Genomic DNA, 23869 nt, shown 5'->3' on the forward strand with positions numbered 1-23869 from the left:
AGGCTGAACGAGGTCAGAGTGTCACAAGGGTGTAACAAGCAGGCTGCTGGAATCAGATCTGCTTGAAGACATTCATTGTCTGCTTGCCTACTAGCTGGACACATCCAGACAAAGAAAACTGCAGTAGCAGAGCATTTTGAGGCACTCAGGTTTATAAGGCAGGCCCCTTATTAGCCTGGATTGCATCCTAGAACATGACACCATTTCCCACAAGTAATGAACCAATAGGATTCCTTTGTTCCTGTGTCATTACAAAAAAAACCCCAACAACCCTCCTTCATATTATCTATCCTTCCTTTTGATGGGCATCCAGGTTTGTGTATGTACTTTTGCTTCCCTTATCAAATGCCTACAGTTCATAGCATGAATATAAATTAGAAGCTATTAACTTTCCCTTTGTTCCCTTTGTTTTATATTATATATACAAATGTACAACTGCTTTTGTGTCCCTTCTGTTATCAATTGGGGATAACCTTGAATGTAGTATAAGCAGCGGCGGATATAGGGCAGGGCGAGCGGGACGGCTGCCCCGGGCCCTGCACTTCAGTGGGCCCCATGCCAGTGCCAGGGGTGGACTGGCCTGGCGGGATACTGGGAATTTCCCAGTGGGCCATCCACCGAAGGGCCAGCCGACGGCTGCTGGAGGAGGAAGGGGGGGATTGTGGCGGGGCGCCACAGCCCCGCACTTTTGAAATTCCCCAGCGCCGGCCTGTACGGGCCACGTGGGGCCGAGGGAGCGCAACAGCTGATAGGGGAGATGCCTGGGCCTGGTGTGGCGTGACGCCACGGCCCGGGACTTTAAAACCACATGGCCCAATGTTGCACTGCACGGTTCAGCACGTGGCCTGGAGCCAGGGCTGGGGCCGCAGCCACCCTGCACACTGGAAGGCAGAAGGTGGATGGCAGAGGAAGGGGGCTTGTGCTGAGGGGAGGGGGACAGGTCAGGAGAAGAAAGAGGAGGAGAGACAAATGCCAGGGGTCAAGTGGAGACAATGAGGAAGAGGGCAGGAGGGGAGGTGTTAGTCGGAGGGGGGACAGGGTGATGCTGGGAGAGGAGAGGGTAAGGGCATTGGGAGCTAAAGGGGGGAGGGGGAGGTGCTGGGAGAAGGCTTGAAAGGAGGGGTGGGCGTGAGGAAGGCGGGGATGGAGCAAGGCATGTGTGAGGGCACAGGGGCATGAGAGGAATGGGGGCAGAGGATGGCGAGGGGGTGGGCATCAGGGAAAAAGAAGGCAAAGGGCGCAGGGGCAATGAGGGAAAGGGGAGGCACCAGGAGGGTGCAGGGATAAGGGAAGGTGCAGGTGCCAGGGGATTCTGGGGGTGAAGCAGAAGGGCAGACACCTTCAGGGGAGGGACCAGCACCAGAGGAGAGAGGCATAGCAGGTGTGTAGAGGGAGGTGTTAGGAGAGGGGATGAGGAGGGGGTAGCTCACATGATCAGTGTGGGGCTACTGAAGGAGTGGGCATGGGGGGGACACCCCTTTTTTCTGTTTTTTTCCCAAAGGGGGGGCGCGATATTGTGCTGTCCTGGGCCCCGCAAAACTCTCATCTGCCCCCGAGTATAAGTATGTAAATGAGGCCTATTTACTGAAGCCATATGTGTGGATTTCTTGGCCTAGGGATACACTTTTTAAGGGACTGGATACAATTCATATTTGTATATACACTTCAAGGTTCATTTACAAATCCTGAGTAAATGAATTAGAGAATATGGATGGAGCAATACTTTTTCCAGTCACCTGTGCAACCAGTCCTTGGAATCCATATGTTGTAGGCAAACATATTTGTATCTTCATGTTGGTTTTGGACAGCACATATATACAGTTTGTAGATTGACTAGACAGACACCTGGCCTATATAAAATCCCTTGTGCTCCCACTGAGTAGGGTGCCATGGCACTTGGCTCCATCCTACATGGAGCTATGGTATTCTCTTCCTCCTTCAGAGAACCTTTCATTTTCCTGTTCCTTCCTCCCCCACCCCCCACTGTCTAGTGGAACTGCAATGGTCAGGCTACCTACTGGTTATTATACAGGTGAGCAGACTTCATTCTTGATAAAGGAAACTGCAGGAAGTACATAAGTTCGTGTTTGTTATGCATACCAATATGCATTTTTTAGAAGTACAGGCAGTCCCCGGGTTACGTACAAGATAGGGACTGTAGGTTTGTTCTTAAGTTGAATTTGTACGTAAGTCGGAACTGGTACATGTTGTAGGGGAAACTCTAGCCAAACATTTCTCCAGAGCTCAGTTTTATTCTCCCACACCTCACTTCCTTCAGTCCTTTATTCTCAAGCTGAGGTGTCTGCTGAGAAAAGCCGCTCCGCGTCTCCCTGGTCTGCTGGGGGGGGGGGGGGGCGCTAGCTTTGCGTCTCCCTGGTCTGCTGGGGGGAAGCAGCTAGTGCGGGGTTGCCTCACCCCGTTTGTAAGTAGGGATCTGATGTAAGTCGGATCCATGTAACCGGGGACTGCCTGTAGTACAAATGATATATAAATCCTATAAACACCAATCTGCAGCCCTTTACTCTAAAAGGCTTTTTTGGGTTTTTTTTAAGTGTATACACTTTGAAAGATGCAGTATTCTGGAAGCTATAGCAGCTAAGCTTGTTTTCTTGTGCTGAATAGATTTATATTTGAATGAGACAGCAGATTCTTTCACAAGAACTTTACAAGGGAAAATTACCGAACAATGCACGGGAATTCTATTTTTCCCTGACATAGGTGAAAAATTGGTTTTGTAGTGGTTGATACTGCAATAAAATAAATAGCTTCAAACTGGTGGCAACTGAACATGAAAAGATTATTCCCACATGTTACTATTACTTTATCTAGCTGCTGGTAATACTTGTGAGAGAAACCATTTAAAATGAGCCTTACTGTCAAGATGACACATCATCTTGATTCAACCTTCTTTATAGGTTTGAATAACTGATTTTGACTGGTGGCCAAAAGGGATAATTATTTAGCTGTTTGTATTTTATATTTTTGTACCACAGACAGGTTCATTTTTCAGTGAACCAAAGTATTCCCATCTACTGAAGTTATTTGCTTCAGGGCTGTTTCTCAACACCATCAAATCTGGGTTACTTTGAAAACAATTGTGTATATACACTTCAAGGTTGTGTAAGTATTTATGTTCTAAAGGATAATTTATAAACATGCCAAATTACATTTCTGAGCTGAAATTTGCCCCATTTGTTCATACTGTGCTTCTACACTTTTTATGAAAATATAAGCAAAAATAGTTCCATTGTTTTTTTTAAACAAAAGAGAATGGGGGAAATATCCAATTCCTGCAAGGATGTTTGGAGGAAGTTTTGGTTTTGGGGGGGGGGGTTCAATTTTTTGAAGAATAATAGCACTCAAAAGGAGTTGTTAGAAACATGAAATTGGTAAGGAGATAACATATGAGTGTGTGAATATGTGTGTGTATGTGTTGACTGAGTTGCAACAATTTAAACTTAGTTTGTTCTGTGGGTACAGGAAGCCTATTTGGAGAGTATTTGTCCTCCAATACACACTTCCATGTTTTCAATTCAAAGAACAGAATTTCATACAATATGAGGTCACAAACAAGGAATGGTGCCATATACAATGTTCTAGTGCTGGCTAGTAAATCGTCATATATGATGGAATTTGTTTATTTTTACGTTTCCTTAAAAAAACCCTAGAACTTTCCCTTTACAGTAAAAGAATCTTAAGGTTGCAAAGTGAAGTCCTCAAAAATCAGGAATGCCCTGGCCAATTATACCTAGCCTCAAATGCTTTATGCCAGGTCCAGCATGACCCGGGAAGTAAATGTTTCCCCTAAAACCATCTTAAAGGGCCCCAAAATTATTCTCAGAGAGGCCAAAATTATAAACTACAGCAAAATATTGACAGTGACCAAATATTACTCTCTTAACACTCTTAAAATTCAATATTTTTCAGGGATTTAACTAACCATTCCCTGGATGCCAGGTAGATGTGTGTGTGTTTTAAATAGTGACATCAGAAGTCCTCAAAATACCCTCCCCCCAAATGATGAAACCTTAGAAATGGCCCTAATTTATGCATTATCACTTACTTACTTTTGCCCACAAAAGCTCATGATACTATATATTTTTGTTAGTCTTTAAGGTGCCACAGGATTACTCCTTTTTAAAGTTACAGACCAACACAGATATCCCACTGACACTTACTTTACAGTGCAAATATATTGCTAGCATCCAGAAGTTTGTCTGTGGGAGCTAGTTTTAAGGATCAAATCCTGCAGATGGAATAAAGCCTGTATAAAATACCGAAGTATAAGCAATAAAGAAGAGCCTGGACAACCTCAGCCAGCCACACAGCTGTTCAGCTAGATTTCAGCAAATAATACATTAATAATGGGTGTGCACTACTGCTTCTCACTGAAAGCATGACTTTGATTCATAGCCACAGTGACCTTATCCCTTTCTTGTTTACAACCTGTCCCCCATAGATCTGCTGTGCAGGCCCTCTTTCCAAACCTGCAGAGCCTGCTGAGTCCTCTTGAAAGGAGCCTCCACTGTTACTATTCCCATATTTTAAACTGCTTTGGGGCCTTGCAGAGATGCCTCAGAATTTGCCCCAACAGGGGTTAATTCATCCCTTTGTAAGAGTTCATACAAGATTCAGGGACCAGAGCTGGGTGATGGGAAGCCTTTCCATGTGGATAGAGCAGCCAGTCCCTCTCCCCTTACAACTGCTTTTGAAACAAAATAAAGGACAATGTAGCATTTTAAAGACTAACAAGACGGTTTATTAGATGATGAGCTTTAGTGGGCCAGACCCACTTCCTCAGATCAAATAGTGGAAGAGAAGTGGCACCCTGGCTGTGGTTCCCAGTTCCAGCATCGGCCTGGGGGACCAGGGGGCACCCGGTGTGTAGGAGAGCAAAGGCAGCGCCCGCACTACAGAGCGGCAGGCTGCGTTTGCACAGGTGGCGCCTGGCTACAGACCCGCAGAGCAGGAACCCCGGCGGGGCACCCACGCGTGTTTTCCGCTCCGGGCGCCCCGTTCCTTCAGGCCAGAGCAGCCGGGGGGGCGGGTAATATGCAGCGGCTCGCCCCGAGCGGCGGAAATGAGATTCCCGCCGCATCCCTGCTAGTGTGCGCGGTTCCCGCCCAGCCCTCGGCCCGCGGAGCCGCCGCCCAGCTCCTGCCCTGGCGCGGGGATTCCAACTGCGGCAGGTCCCAGGCTGGGCGCGCTGCGCAGGCTGCCGCTAAGGAGGGAGGCCCTGTAAGGTCGGCGCAGCAGCAGGAGGACGCGGGCCAGCCCTCTGCAGCAGCTGCCAGTGCCCTGGCGGAGCCGGAGCCGGAGCCTGGCTCGAGTAGCAATTTCCCCTTGGAGCAAAAGGTGGCTTGGTGAGTAAACTGCGTCTGTGTTTGCGTGCAACAGCCCAGCTCCCCCCTCCCCCTTCTTGTGCTGAGGGAGTTCCGCCTGCCCCCGGGGGCGGCCGTGACCGCAGGGTAACGGGACTGAGTCTTCCCCGTGGGAAGGGGCTGGTGCAGTGAGCATCGTGACGCCCCAACGCGCGAGAGGGCAGCTCCTCTTCTGCCAGCATGTGGGCAGGAATTGTCCCCCCGCGGGTGGGGGTGGATTCCGGGAGCAGGTCCTGTTTTCCCTCTTAAAACCGATGGTCTCTGACGAGCTCCACTTAGTGCTAACAAAATAATTCTAAAAAGCAAACTCCGTGCATTGCCCGGGAAATAAAACAGGCTCAATAAACATGTTGAGCCCACACCTGTTTTTAGATCGGCTCCACATTTCCAAACCGTTGCTGGATGCAAAGAGGACTCGTCTGTTTATTTGCTAACCTAGTGCAACTAGTTAACGCATTGGTTCTGTTGTTACCAAATAATATCCACTAGGATATGTCTTTTGCTCACTATGTGGTACCTCTAAGTTAACCTTTTGGCTAAAAGATTCGTGGATGCATTTTTGTCTTGTTTGCTAGCCATCTCTTAAATTTAAGATTTCCAATTTAATAGAATATTTACAACTTTTCTTCACAGCAAAGGGTAGCCCAAAAATGACAGGAATGCATTGACTTTGTAGTGGAAGGCATTTTTGTTTTTTTTTTCAATCTGTGACCTTGCTAGTGGTCTGTCTATGTCCTTAGATTGTTTGAGTAACAACTTCTCACTTCAAGTCACTTTCTTCAATTCATAATGTTATTTCAAATATGACATACTTGCTCCTACTGGCTAATCAACTTTTAAACATGCTAATATATTATGTGCTTTCTCTGATATAATTTTTGTTTTATATGAAGTTTGACATTGTTGCCCTGACCCATAAATACATCTGTTCTTTTAAATGTTTACTGAATATTGGAATCTGACAATAAGAAAAATCAGATTTTTAAAGTTCCTACACAAAGAGCTATATACTTATCTTATGTTTTTAATTGAACCAAGTATTATTCCATAAACATTTTCAGGAAGCATCTTATTTTTTTCTAGTTTGTATAATACTGACAAAAACTGTATTGTTCAGTTGTGTATGCTATATTTTTAGATGATCACTCTGTAAAAGGAATTGTTGGATTAGTTCTCCTCTCCAGTACCCTGTCCACCCCAGTCTGGATGCTTTGACTGACTGTAGTACTCTATAGCACTCCTGGCTTGGTGTATGGATGAATACACAATGAACCGATACTATGAAATGGTTTGTTTATTATGAACAGAGAGACAAATATGTAGATGGAGAGCACTGACAGAGACCACATGGCAAAAAAATATAAATGTGTGCTCTAATAACTAACAGCATTTCAAAATCAGAATTGTTCTTGTATTCAAACAAAAGTGTTTTGAAGTGCAGGAACTGGGCATGCCCTGCTTATAAGGTTGCATTTCATTATGGTCTTTATCCCAAACCAATTGAACTTAGTAGGAAGACACTCATGATATCAATGGGTCATGCCCTTCAAAGATTAACTCTGGGATTTGTCCATTACTCCATGTGTAGTAATCTCTAATGCTGTTATTGGGAGACTCCTAAATCTTGCACGTGATGAAAGAATGGACTATGTGGCTTTCATGGGGACTTAGTTCAAGTTCTTTTCAAAAGGCGATGGAGTGGATTTACTAGTAGGCCTGAGATCTGTATGTATGTGTTCAGGAGTGTTGGAACAATTTTTAAAATGGGGATACTGAGACCCATTTAACCAAACTGAATAAATTCTGTATATAACAGAAATCACCTCAAGCCAGGTGGTGTAGAAGCACTCTTAGGTCCAGCACCTATGTATGTGTGTCAGAGAAGAGCTAGAATGTGAGAAGAAAGGTTTGGAATCAAAATTTGTGGAGATTTTTTTATATATTTTTGAGTGCATAAGTCAAGAAGTGTGAATTTCAGGTGTCATATAACATGTTTTGTGCTGACCCATATTCATATGCCACATTAATGTTGATGTATGTCTACTTTAAAAGAACGTAGACATTTTAAAAATAAAAATGATGTGCTAAAATTTATAGTATAGCATGGCTTTATGGAAATTAGCAGGAAGTCTTAATTTTTCTTTGCCTTGATACATTTTTGATTGGAACTTTTTATCACTGGATCAGTCAGGAATATCAAAAGTAAATCACTAAAATTTAGCTTTTGAAATGTCTAGGCTGCTTCTGAATTCCATGGTGATTGGTTGTGTGACAATGTACTGATATATCTTTTATATACAGGAAAACAACTGCACTGAAATATTTAAGAATGTGTAAGGACTTCCGCTACTACTTCCAGCACCCGTGGTCTCGCCTAATTGTGGCTTATTTGGTGATCTTCTTTAACTTCTTAATATTTGCTGAGGATCCAGTATCTCACAGTCAGACAGAAGCCAATGTTATTGTTGTTGGCAACTGCTTTTCCTTTGTAACAAATAAATACCCTGGAGAAGGAAGCTGGAGGTTTCTGAAGGTGCTTCTATGGCTACTTGCCATTCTCACAGGACTGATAGCTGGAAAATTCCTCTTCCATCAGCGTTTATTTGGTAAGTTCTATAACACATTAAATAACTTCACATTGTTAACATTAGTTAGTAGTTACCTCTTTTTTAAAACTTTGTATTCATTGTAATGTTTAAAGCTTTGCAATAAAAACTCTAAAACAAAGATACACTATAGCATAAACTTAAAAAACCAATAAAAGGTCTGGTAGCACTTTATAGACTAACAAAACATGTAGATGGTATCATGAGCTTTTGTGGGCACAGCCCACTTCTTCAGATGACTGTAGCGTGTGGTATAACAAAGATTACATTCTTGTGACACAGAGGCCCATTGGTGGTGTCAGCAATTCCTAACAGGCTTCACAGCTCACTTCAAGTAAAACACCACTTTCATAGTATGGATCCATAAAGAATATCATGTAAGGTATCTAGTACAAGCATATGTCATACTGATCTTTATCATTGTTGTGAGATGTATGGATAGATGATATTTGAGAAGTTATGTGTGTCCTGGTAAAATATATCCTGGTATGAATCACCAACACAGAGAGGTTTCAGATCAGGAGTGTTTGTTCATCTAGCAAGTTGAGATGTACATTGAGCATTGTATATTGTTTCACAATGGGGCTCTCTCCCATCACTAGCTTGAAATGGATGCTAATAGAAAAAGAGAGAGACATGGGAAGTAGGGATGTAAAATCCCATTTAACTGGTTAACCAGTTAAGGCAGGATGCTCCAGCCAAGCTGGGCTGGAGCACCCCTTCGCCCGCTATGGACAGGCTGCAGTAACCCCCCCATTGCAGACAGCTAATCAGGCCACACTAGTTAATCAGAAATGGTAAGTATCACCTCTTACGGATGATGCTTACAGGTTAATCAGTTAATCTTTCTTGTTCTTAGTGGTAAGTCAACAGAAAAAATAAGCATCAGGGGAAGAGATTTTATCTGGGAGTGTGCTTCAAAGGTTTACTGTTCTAGAACAAGAACAAGGTGACAAGTAAAGCATTTTGTTGTCCTGCTCTTCAGGATGTAAATCAGGCAATGTGATTGCATCTGTGAGAAGAGGCTGTCAACCGGGCTTGTTGGAAAATTCGGCAAAAAATTGGCTTTGGGAGAAACTACTTTAGACAAGGATTTTAGCTGGTTAAAATCTAGTTTATGAGATGCATGGTATACTTTCTTGTTTTCTATATAATCTTTTCTGATCCCATTATCCTTAGTATTTCTTGAATTTTAATCTTTGATAATAAATTTATTATTTTCATTATAAATATGTAGTTCAGTGCTGTGATCCTATCCATGACTTGATCCTGAATTGTACCTGGCTGCCACGCTGTGTGCACACTGTTCTTTTGGGGACAGCTTACTGGTATTTTCTATGAACCTGCAGTGATAGGGGCTGGGTGGTACAGAGGGAATACTCAAAAGTTAATGTGAGCTGTTACTAGGCTGAACAGAAAAAGCCCTGTCTGTGGAAGCCTGGAAGACAAGGCTATCATTGCCAGAGGCTTGTTCAGTTCAGAGAGCTGAGCTGCAGCAGGCTCAGATGAGACTGCTTCACTCAGAGAGAAGAAAGGTGCTGGGGAAGTGCCTCACAACCCTGGGTAACCCTGAGGAGCATCACAAGACTTCATCAAGCACTTAAATGTATATCTCAGCTCTACAAGTGGGGCTGCAGTTTAGCCTGTCTTTCTCCATCCCATCTTTTACTTCATCTACATTTTTCATCGCTTCTATTTCTGAGTTCTCACTACCACTTTTTCTTATCTCTTCTCCTCCTCCCACCTCTCTCACACACTAATTTTTGTTCCCTTTTTTTGGTTTTTTTTGGTATTCGTTCCCTCCCCCACCTTTACTACCAAGTTCTGTTTGCCAAGGGAACCATGAGCTGTTGTCTTTGCAGTCTGTCCATACCTTCTGCAGCAAGTATGAAGCTGAATGACCTTAATGAGTGCGTTTTCCTGTGTAAGATCTTGGCTCAGGAAGAAGCTGCAAAGTGAAACTGAGAGTGACTAGTCAGTTTCTCTGTGCAGCTGAGTTCAATTCAGATGGAGGGGAGAGAGAGAGAAGAGGGCTTTTCTTTTCCCTCCACCTCCTTCTGGTCAAGTCCACATCTTGTTAATTTCACTTTGTTGCTTGTCTTACAGGTGGAGTTAGGCAGGGAGAGAGTTAGAACAAAGTGTCCATCTGCATGGCCTACCATATATATCCACATTTGACACCAGTTCAACAAAGACTGATGGTATAGATTATAAATGCAGTGCTATTTGGTTGAAACATCCTAGGTTGCTACGCACAGTACAGGAGATGGGAGCAGAGTTTAGACATCATATTTTGGATAATTCATGGAGAGTTAAAGGGGTATATTCTCCCCTTGATGTGTTCTTATTAAAGTGTGTGAAATAATGGTAACGATTGGATATCTTGATTGTGAAGGGTATTTGTGAAATGCTTTACTACCCATTAACATGAAGTTCAGCCTTTGAACAAGAAGCTCCACAAGAGTTTCCCATTTTTTTTTCAGATGACTTTAATGTAAAGCATATGATAATCTGTGTAAGGAATAAAATGACAATTTTTCTCCTGTTCAGTCAAACAAGTCCTTATTTCATTTGATGATCGTCTCCAAAGAAAACAGCCATTATCTAGCATTGGTCTTATTGTGTGTGGTAAGAGTAAATTAAACTTTAAAGGCACCTTTTGGCTGTTAACACCATTACATTCTTCTTGACTTATGCTTAAGTATCTTGGTATTTGGTGAATGACAGTATTTTTCTATGCATCTAATTTTTAATTTGAAATGGAAAGTTCATAAAGGAAAAACCCAGGAGAAGAGCGATTAAAAAATATGTACCTGTTGCTGAGAAGGGAACAAACAATGACAGTTACTCAAGGATGGGGAGACGACAGCTGCCTGCTGTGCACTTACTCTAGGGATTCCCTCAAGCTTGATCATTTGTTGTCTGCTTTGATTTAAAAAAAAGCAGAAACAACTTACAAACTATCCCATTAAATGGCATTCTGTATGTAAAAATCACATTTTGCCCCAAAGTAATCTGAATTAACTCTTGTACATTAAATTCTTTTGGCTATAGTATTGTTCTAAAGGCAACACAACATCCAGCAGTATGAACAATGTATGTATTATTAAAGTTTGGCTTAACTTTATCAGATCACATGCTGGAATTATTGCATCTTGTAAGGACAAGTCATGGAGTCTTAACTTGTGCCAGATCTCTCCCACTAATTCCAAGTGTAGTCTCTAGTATAATGTGTGACAGAACAACTACATAAACATGACCCAACAAATGAACTTAGAGCATCTTCCATTTAGTAGATTCTACCTCTGAGAAGGAGACCCTGTACTAAAAATGAGAAATACATCTGAAATGGGCAATATCTGTCAAAAAAGGAGAAATATTTTCATCCCCTCATATGTATGTTGTGGTGACCTTTGTCATAATTCTCATCTCATGCATGCTCACTAACATTATATAGAAATATTCACCATCTAACAAACCTATCCACATGCATATTTATTTATTAGCTTAGCCAGAACCATAAAAGACAGATTAAAAACTGATTAAAATTGGTTGTTACAGAGACTGAGTTCAGCTTAGTGGCTAGCCAGTGTGCCTAGAGCTTTATGCTTATTTTAGCTCCTTTCTAAATAGAGTTGAGAGAGGGTAAATGCTGAGTATTTTAGGTGCAGGCAGCTATCTCTTATTTAAAACAGGAGGCACCATCATACTGCAATTATTTCCTTCAGGCAAGCAAATACTGAGTTTTTTATTAGCTCCTACCCTACAATATATAGATATGAAATACAATGATGCATTTGAATTTGAACATTGGAATGAATGCCAAATACAACCTTATTTTAGGAATTGTATTTGCCTATGGTCCTATGACGACAGTTGCACTTCAAAATAGACAAATATGTGTTCACGAGTTCACCTGTCCTGTGGTTACTAATTTAGACAAAACTCCCATTGAGTCAAGGCTTTCCAGTAGCAAGACCTATTGTGTGCAGATATCAGATTTTAAGTATTTTGCATTTATATAGTTCCTCTTTATCCTGGAGAGCCCAAAGTGCTTTGCAAACTATATAAACATATATAGCAGTCTACCATTGAAATGTATCCACCTCTGCATAAAATAGGGCATCTTTTATGCAACAATTTAGGAAATGACATTATAATAGTCAGATTGCAGAGGGAAGTTAGCTAGACAAAAATGAATTTCGGCCAAGGCAGCAAGGCCCTGAAAGTTAACAAGTCTACTTTTGGAAGAAATTTAGATCTTTAGGCAGCTCAACATAAGTTTTCTTTATCACATGGCAAGAGTTCATGAAATATGCCACCTTGATGAGTGAGCATTTTGAAATATCAAGGTGTTAACATAAAAGTTGATAGGCAAAGCATGTTCTTCATTTGCTGTCAGCAGTATATGAGATATTACAAGTAGATTTGCAGCTGTAAATAGCCAGAAACTACTTTGCAGATATTTGATTTCTACTTGATGACTCTTGGAAAATAAGAACTGACACATCTGGTAATGAATAGGTAAAAGATACTGTACTCAGTAGCCCACTCAGTATAAATGCCAGTGGCAATCACCAAGTTAATGTCATAGATGGCATTCAATTCAAGGTCTAGCTCACTGCTTCACCACAAACGTTCCTCTTTAAGTGTGTTTCTTAGCATTAGATGAAATAAAATTAGTTTTCTCCTTCACGGTCAATAGGCCCAATCTATGAACTAACTAAAAATATTTCTCCTTCCCTTCCATCACACAAGTGAATATGAGTGAGGGTTTACAAAAGTAAATCAAAATACTTGAAAAAACTGACAATCAGTCACTGCTCATGAATGAAGGTTGGTCAGTTTCCAGCATTTACTGATAGTCAATATCAAATGTTGGCTTGAAATAATCTGGGCACCATTCTTACCTGAGAAAGTCCTTCTAGTAGATATAGTGTACTTAGATTTCCAGAAAGCCTTTGATGAGGTTCCTCATCAAAGGCTTTTAAATAAAGTAAGTTGTCATGGAATAAGAGGGAAGGTCCACTTATGGATTGATAACTGGTTAAAGACAGGAAACAAAGGTCAGGAATAAATGGCAAGTTTTCAGAATGGAGAGGGGTAACTAGTGGGATCCCCCCAACGATCCTCACTGGGACCAATTCTTTTCAACCTATTTATAAATTATCTGAATTTCAGCCAAGGCATCAATGCCCTGAAAAGTTAACAAGTCTACTTTTAGTGAGGTGACAAAATGTGCAGATTATACTAAACTGCTCAAGATAGTTAAGAACGAAGCAGACTGTGAAGAGTAGGGGTGAGCAATAATTTTTGACCTGGGGCCATTTCAGAAATTTTTGAATTATTGACTGGGGCCTCATGCAGAAGGGCTGGGGCCAGGACACTTCCATGTTTCCCCACCCGCAGACCCTGATAGGTCTGAGGGTGGCAGAGTGCATGAAGTCTTTGCCCCCGCCACCCCTCCCCCAGCTGGTGGTTCTGAACAGCTGGTGGTTCCCCTAAGTTCCCATGTCTGATGGTGGGAGAAGATTTCGCATGCTCCCCTCTGCCCTCGGCCAGTCGGGTGGGGGGGAGCATGCAAAGTGTCCTCCCACCCTGCCCCCATCCTGCAAGGAATACACGGCGCTTAGAAGCGCCACAACCCTTGCAGGGTGGGAGGAGACGTCACACGCTCCCTTGCCCCCAGGCTAATCAGAGCTTGGGGGCAGGAGAAGCGTGTGAAGTCTGCTCCCGCGCTGCCCCTTTTCTGATTGGCTTGGGCGCGGGGAAGCACAAAGTCTCTTGCTCCCTCCCTCGGGCATGCGGTGCTTAGAGTCAACCACCAGGTCAACCCACCTGGTGGGCTGAATTCAGTTCACTGAGGCCCTTTTGCCCACCCCGGTGAAAAGCTTCAAAAAGATCTCACACAACTAAGTGATTGGGCAACAAAATGGCAAATGAAGTGTAATGTTGGTAAATGTAAAGTAATGCATATTGGAAAAAATAACCCCAACTATACATACAATATGATGGGGACTAATTTAACTATAACTACGCAAGAAAGAGATCTTGGAGTCATTGTGGATAGTTCTCTGAAGATATCCACTCAATGTGCAGTGGCAAGCAGAATGTTAGGAATCATTTAAAAAGGAATAGAGAATAAGACAGAGAACATCTTATTGCTGCTATATAAAACCATGGTACGCCCACATCTTGAAAACTGCATACAGATGTGGTCTCCTCATCTCAAAAAAGATATCTTGGCATTGGAAAAGGTTCAGAGAAGGCAACAAAAATGATTAGGGGTATGGAACAGGTCCCATATCAAGAGAGATTAAAAAGACTGGGATTTTTCAGCTTAGAAAAGAGGAGACTAAGAGGGGGATATGATAGAGGTCTATAAAATCATGATTGCTGTGGAAAAAGTGAATAAGGAAAAGTTCTTTACTTGTTCCCATAATGTAAGAACTAGGGGTCACCAAATGAAATGAATGGAAAGCAGGTTTAAAACACACAGAGCACAGTTGGCCTGTGGAACTCTTTGCTAGAGGAGGTTGTGAAGACCAGGACTTTAACAGGGTTCAAGAAAGAGCGACATAGATTCATGGAGGTTAGGTCCATCAATGGCTATTAGCCAGAATGGGGAGGAATGGTGTCCCTAGCCTTTGTCAGAGGCTGAGAATGGGTGACAGGAGAGAGATCTGGTGATCATTCCCTGTTCTATTCTATCCCTCTGGTGCAACTGACTTCGGCTGCTGTTGGCAGTCAGGATACTGGGCTGGATGGACCTTTGGTCTGATCCAGTATGGCCATTCTTATGTTTTTGCTCTAGTTATAAATAGAAAGGAAGCAGGTTTCCTAACTCTTTTTTTCTTTTTTCTTTTCCATTTAGAAAGGCAAAGTGACATTTTTACCTCTTCCTTTTTTAGGGCTTGAGCCACAGCCTCCAGTGAGTTTTAGGATATATCTACACTATGCTGTCATTATAGTGTTGTGTGTAAAGTAACTTGCCTTTAAACAAAGTGAAAGCTGAGTTGCTAATTCTCATGGCATTGTTGTGAGTCTCATGGTAATTATTGTTTCTTTTAAAACCCCAGCTCCTGGAATCAAGGGACTACGTGATGATTTCAGCCTCCATTCCTAAAGAAAAATGAAGTTTCTAGTCCTCATGGTTGTTGTCAGGGCTGTTCCCTATCTGACACTCAGAGTGCAGAAGGTGAGGAGGGCCTGCAAGAGAGCTTCAAAACCATGCCTCTACAGGCACTGGTTACAAAAACTTCCCCCCAGAATCACAATGCACAAATTCTGGGGAATCACTGCTACCATCAAGTGATTTTTTTATCCCTAAAAATCAGAGGTGAACACTTGAAACCACCCCCAAGCTCTTTTGCCCAAAGAGCTTGAAAAAATAAAAGAGAAAAATAAGCTGCCGTCTCTAGTAGCTGACCCCCTCAGTCTGAGGCATGCAGATACACACAGACTAACAGATCTTCCAGATACCTTCCAGGATACAAGAATCAAATATCATCTTTAAAAAAGTGATTTTTATTACAAAACAAAAGATACACTTGAGGAAGCACACTTGATTGCTAGATGTTACACAGCATCTAAGGAAAACATTAAAACACAGAGAAAAGTCTCTGGGCACAATGCAAAGTAGTAAATGGGGAGAGGGAGGCATAGAATCACGCAGAGCAGTTCAAACCAAACCACAAAATAAAAGAAAATTACCCTGAACATGACTAGATTCACTTTTCTTTTTACTTACTTACAATTTTCTCTTTGTTCCGTCCACTCCCATGCCCCAAATTCCTTGGAGACATAGTAGTCCTACCTGGGTTTAAATAATTCTGTGTCTCTCAACTCCTGGTTTATCTCTCCCACACAAAGAAAGGCAGGGGACCTATATCCAATTCAGATTTCAACACTCTATCTCAATTGGTTCTCCAGGCACTTTGGCTAACACCTTTGCTAGCTCCCTGAGTTTAACCCCTTTGTCACTGGGTGCTGGTCAGCACTCCTGTTTATTACAGTTGAGGTGAAAGCTACAAAATGAGATCCTAGCATAAAGGCTCAAAAGCAGAAGGGAAATAAAAACACTAAAGCTGTTATTTGCACATAATCTCATGAGTTTAAAGGCAATCTTATGATTTTTGAACATTTGGGGTTGGCAATACTGTGGAAGTGACTTGAAAGTGTCAGTTAAACATCTATTTAAAGCCAGTTTCTAATTAATTTTTGCAGTGGGATAGCACCCCAAGAGCCTAAGTCAGGTACACTTCCTTGTTAGGTCTGTTAGTTGAGTGGTGATTTGACTGTAGTGGGATACAAATCACCAGCAATATCCTGCCAACCCTAGGAATGATTGTACCTGTTTTTTTTTTAAATTTAGGGACAGCCACATGATTGCTTTTGATATATTTGGTATTAAAAGAGAACAAAAGGACCTGAGTCTTCCCTGTCAAAAGCCACCTGCGGACGTGTTCCTTGGATGCAGCAGAGCTTTTCTGGGATACTGGAGTCTAGTCTTAGCTAGTGATTGTGGATTATAATTTAGCCAAAACTGAATGGATGAAGTTCTGTGTCCTGCAATGTATAGGAGGCCAGACCAGATAATCATGATGATCCCTTCTACCCTTAAAGTCTGAGTCTATGAGACGTCTTTTGGCTTGCTCTTGGTCTCTTGACTGCCACTGCTCTGACTACTAGGCACGACTGCTCAAGCTTTGAGTCCGAGGGCTTTGTTTGGGGAGATGCTGTTGTTATGCCAACAGAAATACTTCTGCATGTATTGGCTGCATCTAACTAGGGGGCTATGCTGTCAATAGCCATATCAACATAGAGTGTAAAACACTATGTAGTGTAAAACACACCAGCTTTCATGTAAAAAGTGTTTCAAGTCCTCAGGTTTGCAGGGAAAAAACTGAAAATATGACCTGAGTGTATCCCCAAGGTTCAAAAAGCAAAGGCACATAGAAGGCCCACAATCTTTCTCTCCATTATTTTAAGCCCGTCTCATCATTTTTTTTATTTGGCTCATGGTGGTAATGCGTCTGAGGTAGGCTGTCCTCCCAAAACAAAGAATTTTGCACTGATGTAGCATCTATAAGAGGCTAAGTTTCAATTCTGCTGTTCCAGGAAATTAGGTAGGAGGCAGCAGCTGGCAGGAGACTATAGAGATAGTAGAAGATTATATAAATTCATATATTTTAACTATAGTTATGTGTATTTTGGAACTATATAGTAACTTTTAGGCCACTTCTGGCATGTAGATATAAGTAGCATGTAGACACAATACTTTTGTTCCTGGATTACAAGTTTCTTTACTGGTCAGTGTGCCCAGATTTTGTAGTGCTTAGAGGAGAGTGTTGCTAATGAGCAGTTTGTTTTACTTAGCCTAAAGGGAGTTGCTATAGGAACTGCTTTACTGTGTGTGGTGCAGTTTCTGGTATAGGTGCTGGAACTAGGGGTGCTTAGAGTGTATTTAACCCCTTGGCTTAAAATGATTTCCAACATATACAGAGTTTACAGTTTTGTTCAGTGGCTCTTAGCATCCCCACTATACAAATTGTTCCTGCACCATTGGTTCCTGGTGTGTCGGGTGGTTTGGGTTGGGGCTCTCACTTGGCTATTCTCTGTTGTACGTGAACAGATGTTTCATGGCATTGACTGAAGTTCTGCTTGGGCATATTTAGTCACTTTAATAGTCATGAAAATTTCCTAGTTCCCTGCAAGCTGTTGTGCTCCGCACCTCTGGGAACCAGGTGCCTTCATGTGAATTTAGCTGCCTAATTTAGGAACATCTGATTTGCCAGTTTGGATCAGACTAGAGTCCATCTAGCCATTCTCCTGACCCTAACAATGGCCAGCACCAGCTGCTGTAGAGGAAGGTGCAAAAAATATGGCAGTGGACAAATGTGGAATAGCCTGTTCACAGGGAACATTCTTCCTGACCTCAGGCAGTCAGAGTTCGGATTATGTCTTAAAGCCTGAGGGTTTCTTTCCCTTCTAAATTTCTGGTTGATTTTTTAATCCTTACTTGTGTCTCCTTGGGAATAGAACTTTCTCCATATAAAGGTTGAATCCTTTTTTGAATGTTGCTAAGATCTGTGTCTCAATGATACATGAGTTCCACAAGACCATTGTGATAGGTGGGGAAAAAAGGGATTTTTTTAACCAGTTTTAAATCAGCTGCCATTCCAAGTCCTTGAATATTTCCTTGCCCTTGAATTATGGCAAAGGGCAAAAAGATGTTCCTGATTCTCTTCTCTAGCTCAGTGGTTCCCAACCTTTTTTATACTGCAGACCAGCAAACCCAATCACAAACTTTTCGCAGACTGGTAATATTTTATTTGCATATGTTCATATTCATTATGCAAATAATGAATATGCAAATATACAGTTAACTGTCTGCCAATCAGCTCACCCGCTGACCTCATCTTGTCACTACACATTCCTCTGCTTCCGACCCTGGAACCTCCAGACCCCGGCCAGCCAACCCTAATACTCTGTGTCTCTGTATTATTAAACCTGCCAAAACTATCATCTGATATCCTCTATAATTATCCCACTAACCCCATTACCTCACAGGTCTGTCTTGCCAAGCCTGTCAGCCCAGTGCCCACCATCTCCTGCTTCCCAACAGTCTCTCTGCCAACTTCCTTTTGTCAACCACCTCCGTCTTGTCTGGAGCCTGTTCTGCATCCTCTGTCACTACCATCCTTGGCACACTGTGTCCCAGCGACCCCTGACTTAAATTGACAACCTCCCATTTCCCCAGATCCTGCCCTACCACGCCCCGTGCTCCCTGATCCTGCCCCATTACCCCAGTGCCTCTTGCTCCACAAACTCCATGACTGCTTATTGTGCCAAACACTGATCCCGCCCCACTGACCTTGCAACTGCCTGTTCTACAAGCTCTCAGCCCCCCCCAACTCTGTTCAGACACTTTCAGATCTGCTTCCCCCTGAGACAGAAGCACAAGCTGCGCTGAACCTGGCTCCATAACCACTGACCCACTGCAACCCACCCCCTCTTGTCTTTTGACCTCAGACCCCTACCCTTATTCAGCTCCAGTCCTCCCCCCTCACCTCCTAGCCCCAACCCAGCCCCTTGCTCCCACTGCCTAACACCCTTTGACCCTCACCCTTATGCCCCGTGCCCTTTGACCCTTTAATCTCTGATCCCTGCAGCCCATGCCAACACCTGCGTGGCCTGAGACCCCACCATGCCCTCACTCAACACCTCTTTGCCCTTTGACCCAACCCCCATGTTCCCCAGAGCTAGGCTGCCCTCAGGGAGTGTGGCCTTTACTCCCACACAGGCGGGAGAGTGGCCATTGTTGGCACATGCGCCCTCTCCCTCCCCAAGCATATCTCACACCCGCATGGGTAGGGGCTGGGGGTAAGTGTAGAGCCCTGTCCGGGCCACCATTTTACCCGGGTGGGAGGTTACGGGGGGGAGGAAGCAGGGAGGTGCCTCCTGCTCTGCGTCCTCTTACCGCCACCTCAGCCCCATTGCTGCTGCTGGGCAAAATCAGCTGCCACGGCTGCCAGAGCTGAAGCTGGCTGCTGTGCGGTGGCTCAGGAGGCCAAGGTGAGCTTCAGCCCCCAGAGCTGCCAGAAACATCCGGCTTTAGTTCTGGAAGCCGCTGTGGCCCAGTAGCCAGCGGACTGGCAGTTGGGAACCACTGCTCTAGATCATCTGTTATTTAGTGTAAGAAAGGGGTAAGCAGTGAGGTAGTAAAGTTTACAGATGATACAAAACTGTTTAGGATAGTCAAGACAGAAGCAGACTGTGAGGGACTCCAAGAAGATCTCACCAAACTGAGTGATTGGGCAACAAAATGGCAAATGAAATTTCATGTGGATAAGTGTAAAGTAATGCACATCGGGAAAAATAACCCCAACTATACGTACAGTATGATGGGAGCTAATTTGGCTACGACAAATCAGGAAAGAGATCTTGGAGTTATCGTGGACAGTTCTCTGAAAACTTCTACGCAGTGTGCAGCGGCGGTCAAAAAGGCAAATAGGATGCTAGGAATTATTAAGAAAGGGATAGAAAATAAGACCCAGAATATCTTACTGCCCCTGTGTAAAACTATGATATGCCCACATCTTGAATACTGTGTACAGATGTGGTCTCCTCACCTCAAAAAAGATATTTTGGCCTTGGAAAGGATTCAGAAAAGGGCAACTAAAATGATTAGGGGTTTGGAACGGGTCCCATATGAGGAGAGGTTAAAGCGACTGGGACTTTTCAGTTTAGAAAAGAGGAGACTGAGGGGGGATATGATAGAGGTCTATAAAAACATGAGTGGTGTGGAGAGGGCCGATAAAGAAAAGTTATTTATTAGTTCCCTAAATAGAAGAACTAGAGGACACCAAATGAAATTAATGGGTAGCAGGTTTAAAACTAATAAAAGAAAGTTCTTCTTCACACAGCATGTAGTCAACCTGTGGAACTCCTTGCCAGAGGAGGCTGTGAAGGCTAGGACTATAATAGAGTTTAAAGAGAAGCTAGATAATTTCATGGAGGTTAGGTCCATAAAAGGCTATTAACCAGGGGATAAAATGGTGTCCTTGGCCTCTGTTTGTCAGAGGCTGGAAAGGGATGGCAGGAGACAAATTGCTTGATCATTGTCTTTGGTCTGCCCTCTCAGGGGCACCTGGTGCTGACCACTGTCGGTAGACAGGATACTGGGCTAGATGGACCTTTGGTCTGACCCAGTACGGCCGTTCTTATGTTCTTATGTCCTTATGTAGTGTGCTATTAAGATGTCCCTTCTTCTTTGTCAACTACTTGCTACAGAAAAAGACCTGGACTCAGTTCAGTGCTGGGACAGAGATTTGGGGTGCAGGGTGAGGGCTGTGGCTGGTGTGTGGGCTTTGGGGTGGGACTAGAGATGAGGAGTTCTGTATGCAGGCTGCCCTGGGGAGAGAGAAGTGTCACCAGCCTTCTCTCACCATGGTAGGTTGGCACCAGGTGAGAAGCATCTCTCCATGGTCCCCCGCAGCTCCAGCAGACACAGAGAGGAAGGAGTGCCTGTCCCCCAGCCAGGGCAAGTCCCGGCTTGGCTGGGTGGGATTCGTGGAAGGGCAGCAGCTCTGGGGCAGATCTTGGTAGGGCACTATGTCTGGGGGGGAGGTACCCCCGGGCCCTACCACCAAGCTACCACAGCCAGGGCGTCAGAAACGGCCCGGCCCCTTCACCAGCCCCATCATGGATCAGCTGTGGTGGTTGTGTGGGGAGCGGCCTTTCCCCAGCCTTTGCATGGAACTGCCACAGGCGGGGGGAAGAGAAGCCCTCTCCCTGACCCCAACACGGACCTGCCGCAGTATGTGGAGGGGAATGGCGCCCGCTCTGAGCCCTTGCATGGGGCTAGTTGGGGAGTGGCCATGCAGCTTAGACAGAACTTAGCTGCCTACCCCAATTACCTTTGAATATAGGATGCTTTCTTAAATACCTGTCCTCAGCAGGCTTTCAGGGGCTCATTTTAATGCTGCACAACTATCACCTTCCACCTCAGGCAACTGCATTTCATTAGAAGATAAAATGGTTCCTTTTTCATGAATTTGATTCAAACCCAGTGAAGTCAATGAAGTTGACACAAAGACTCCCATCGAGTGCTGGTTCAGATCCTTTAGTCATTATGATGATTGATGATGATGAGTAGACTGGATCAAACCTTTCCTAGAGGTATCAGAAGGGCCTACTACAAAGGTTAATACAGGTTGACATTCCGTAATCCAAACTTTCGTAATCCAGCAACACACCTGGTTTGGCCTCATCGGGGTGACCCTGTAGGGCCAGGAGCATTGCCAGACTGGGGCAGGCAGAGCAAAGAGTCCCAGGCTGCAACGGAGCTGCTGCGGAGAGCCTCTGATGGCAGCAGGGCTGCTGCGCAGAGTGCAGAGGTCCCCCTCCCAGGCAGCAGCAAAGCCACTGGGCAAAATTGGAGCCCTGGGTGACAGCAGAGCTGTGGGAGAAGGGGAGCGGAGCCCCCCCTCCCATGGGGAGAGCAGAGCCCCAGATGGCAGTGTGCCTGCCAGGGGGAAGAATGGAGACCGCGGTGCATTGACCTCTCCTGGTCCAGCAAATTTCCTGGTCTGGGACCTATCAGGTCCTGTTTAGCAGCCTTTGGAAGATTCCTTGCTTATGCATCGAGTGGATTTCAGGCCAGTGAGAAAAGCAAAGGATTCTGGAGTTTTGACACCTCCTATGAGGGGCTTCATTGTAAAACAGGAAAATGAATGTATAGAATTTTTTTAAACTATAAATTAGTTTAAATTTCAAAACAGCATGAAGTCCAAAAAATTAGAACTTCTTTGTTTAGAAAAATGCTGAAAAGTGATGATGGTGAGAGTGTCTTTCAATAATTTTGAAAAGATTTTTCCCTTTTTTTGTTTAAGCAGGAAATTTGTCACAATCATTCTTCTCCCACAAACTGTTTCAGTTTCAACAAATCAGCATTTTGCAATGAGAAAGTCTTTGACATGCCCACCTGGCTCTGAACACGAGGGTTAGCCCTAGTGATGCTGGGATGCTGCATGTGGCCAGAATACAGAAACTATCAGCTCAGCTGTGAGCTCCAAGGTGACCTCTGGCCCCTTGCTTAGTACAATCCAATTCAAAGACTAGAATGCTCACTTCAGACCAGAGGCAGCAAAATATACTTAAGACCAGGGGCAGGCAAAATACGCTGAAAACCAGAGGGCAGGAAGGTGGGCTCAGTGGCTTGATCAGCGCACTGGGTGACAACCCCAAGTGGACTTCTGTGATCCAACCCATCATAAAAGGTTTGCCAGATGCCATAGGCCAGACAGTTCTGTTGTACCCCTTTGGGCACTATGACCTAGCTGAATCCTAGAATAGTCATGGGTGTGCTGTATATACGGTGGTATAACAACAACTCCTATGATATGATAATAGATAGGTTCTAGGCATTGGTGGCTGGTGAACCCCCCCCCCCTTCAGGAAGGCTAGCCTCATGACCCTGCATCCCCATATCAGGAACCCTGAGTCGTCCCAATGCCCCCTTACACAGGTAGAGAAGCCCCACTACAGCTTCAATCCTAAGCTGCCATCCTCTCCCTTTACCCCCCATGCTGCTGGAGGAGCCCCACCCCAGCTAGCCAACAGACCCAAGCCCTGGCCTGACTTTAGCCATCTGACCCCAGCCCATGGCCATCCTGAGCTGTCGCAGCCAGCCAGCTAACTCCAGTCCTGGGCCTGCTCCAGAGATGGCTGCATTCTAGTGCTAAGTAGAGTGAATTTCTCTGTAACCCTTACCTATCTCCTACCTTACAGGAGGGTTGAGAGATTTAACCAGCAAATGCCTCTGGTTCTCCATTGCCTATCTGCTTGGATACCACAGTTGATGGGAGTGGTATAATGGCCTAACTAAAAGAGAATTTCACCTTGCAGAGTCATTTAGACCTGTGCAAGCAAGACTCAGACTTGCCATTTGTAAAGGGCTTGAAATCCTTGTATGAAAATTTTAGAAGTGCAATGTAATGTTACCTTGCTATTTTTATGGCTCATTGTCAAATTTGTGAAAGCAGGTTTAAAATGCAAAAGTTGACAATGTTATTTAGATCCACCAGACAAAAATGTATTTGAAAAACAATTAAGGTCACTGAAGTGCATACACTGAAAAAAATCCAGAAAATACGTAGCTAAGCCATTCCCTGCCCACTGCAATATACAACCAGACTTTTACCTTTCCCATTATTCTACCCACATATATCACTTGCAATACACATACCTTCCTTTTGCCTTCACTTCCATACACGTGCAACCTCAAATTCCAGTCAAATGGAGTGATCAGAAATGGATGCCTTCTTAAGGTTCAGATTAAGTGTTGAACTGGTTTGAATTGTGTGGTGCAGATTTTTA

General features: G+C 43.8%; 1 protein-coding gene across 1 annotated transcript in view; it reads left to right on the forward strand.

Annotated features, from left to right (window-relative positions):
• Positions 1 to 4876: 4876 nt before the first annotated feature.
• Positions 4877 to 23869, forward strand: part of TMEM117 (transmembrane protein 117) — a 372323-nt gene continuing 353330 nt past the window's right edge. The window contains exons 1-2 of the mRNA XM_006126495.5: positions 4877 to 5363; positions 7683 to 7987. Of these exons, the coding sequence (XP_006126557.4) occupies positions 5053 to 5363; positions 7683 to 7987 (616 nt within the window). The 5' untranslated portion in view covers positions 4877 to 5052. The remainder of the gene's footprint in view (positions 5364 to 7682; positions 7988 to 23869) is intronic.

The sequence above is a fragment of the Pelodiscus sinensis genome, chromosome 1 (genome assembly GCF_052426305.1).
Source record: "Pelodiscus sinensis isolate ZL-2025 chromosome 1, ASM5242630v1, whole genome shotgun sequence".
Lineage (NCBI taxonomy): Eukaryota > Metazoa > Chordata > Testudines > Trionychidae > Pelodiscus > Pelodiscus sinensis.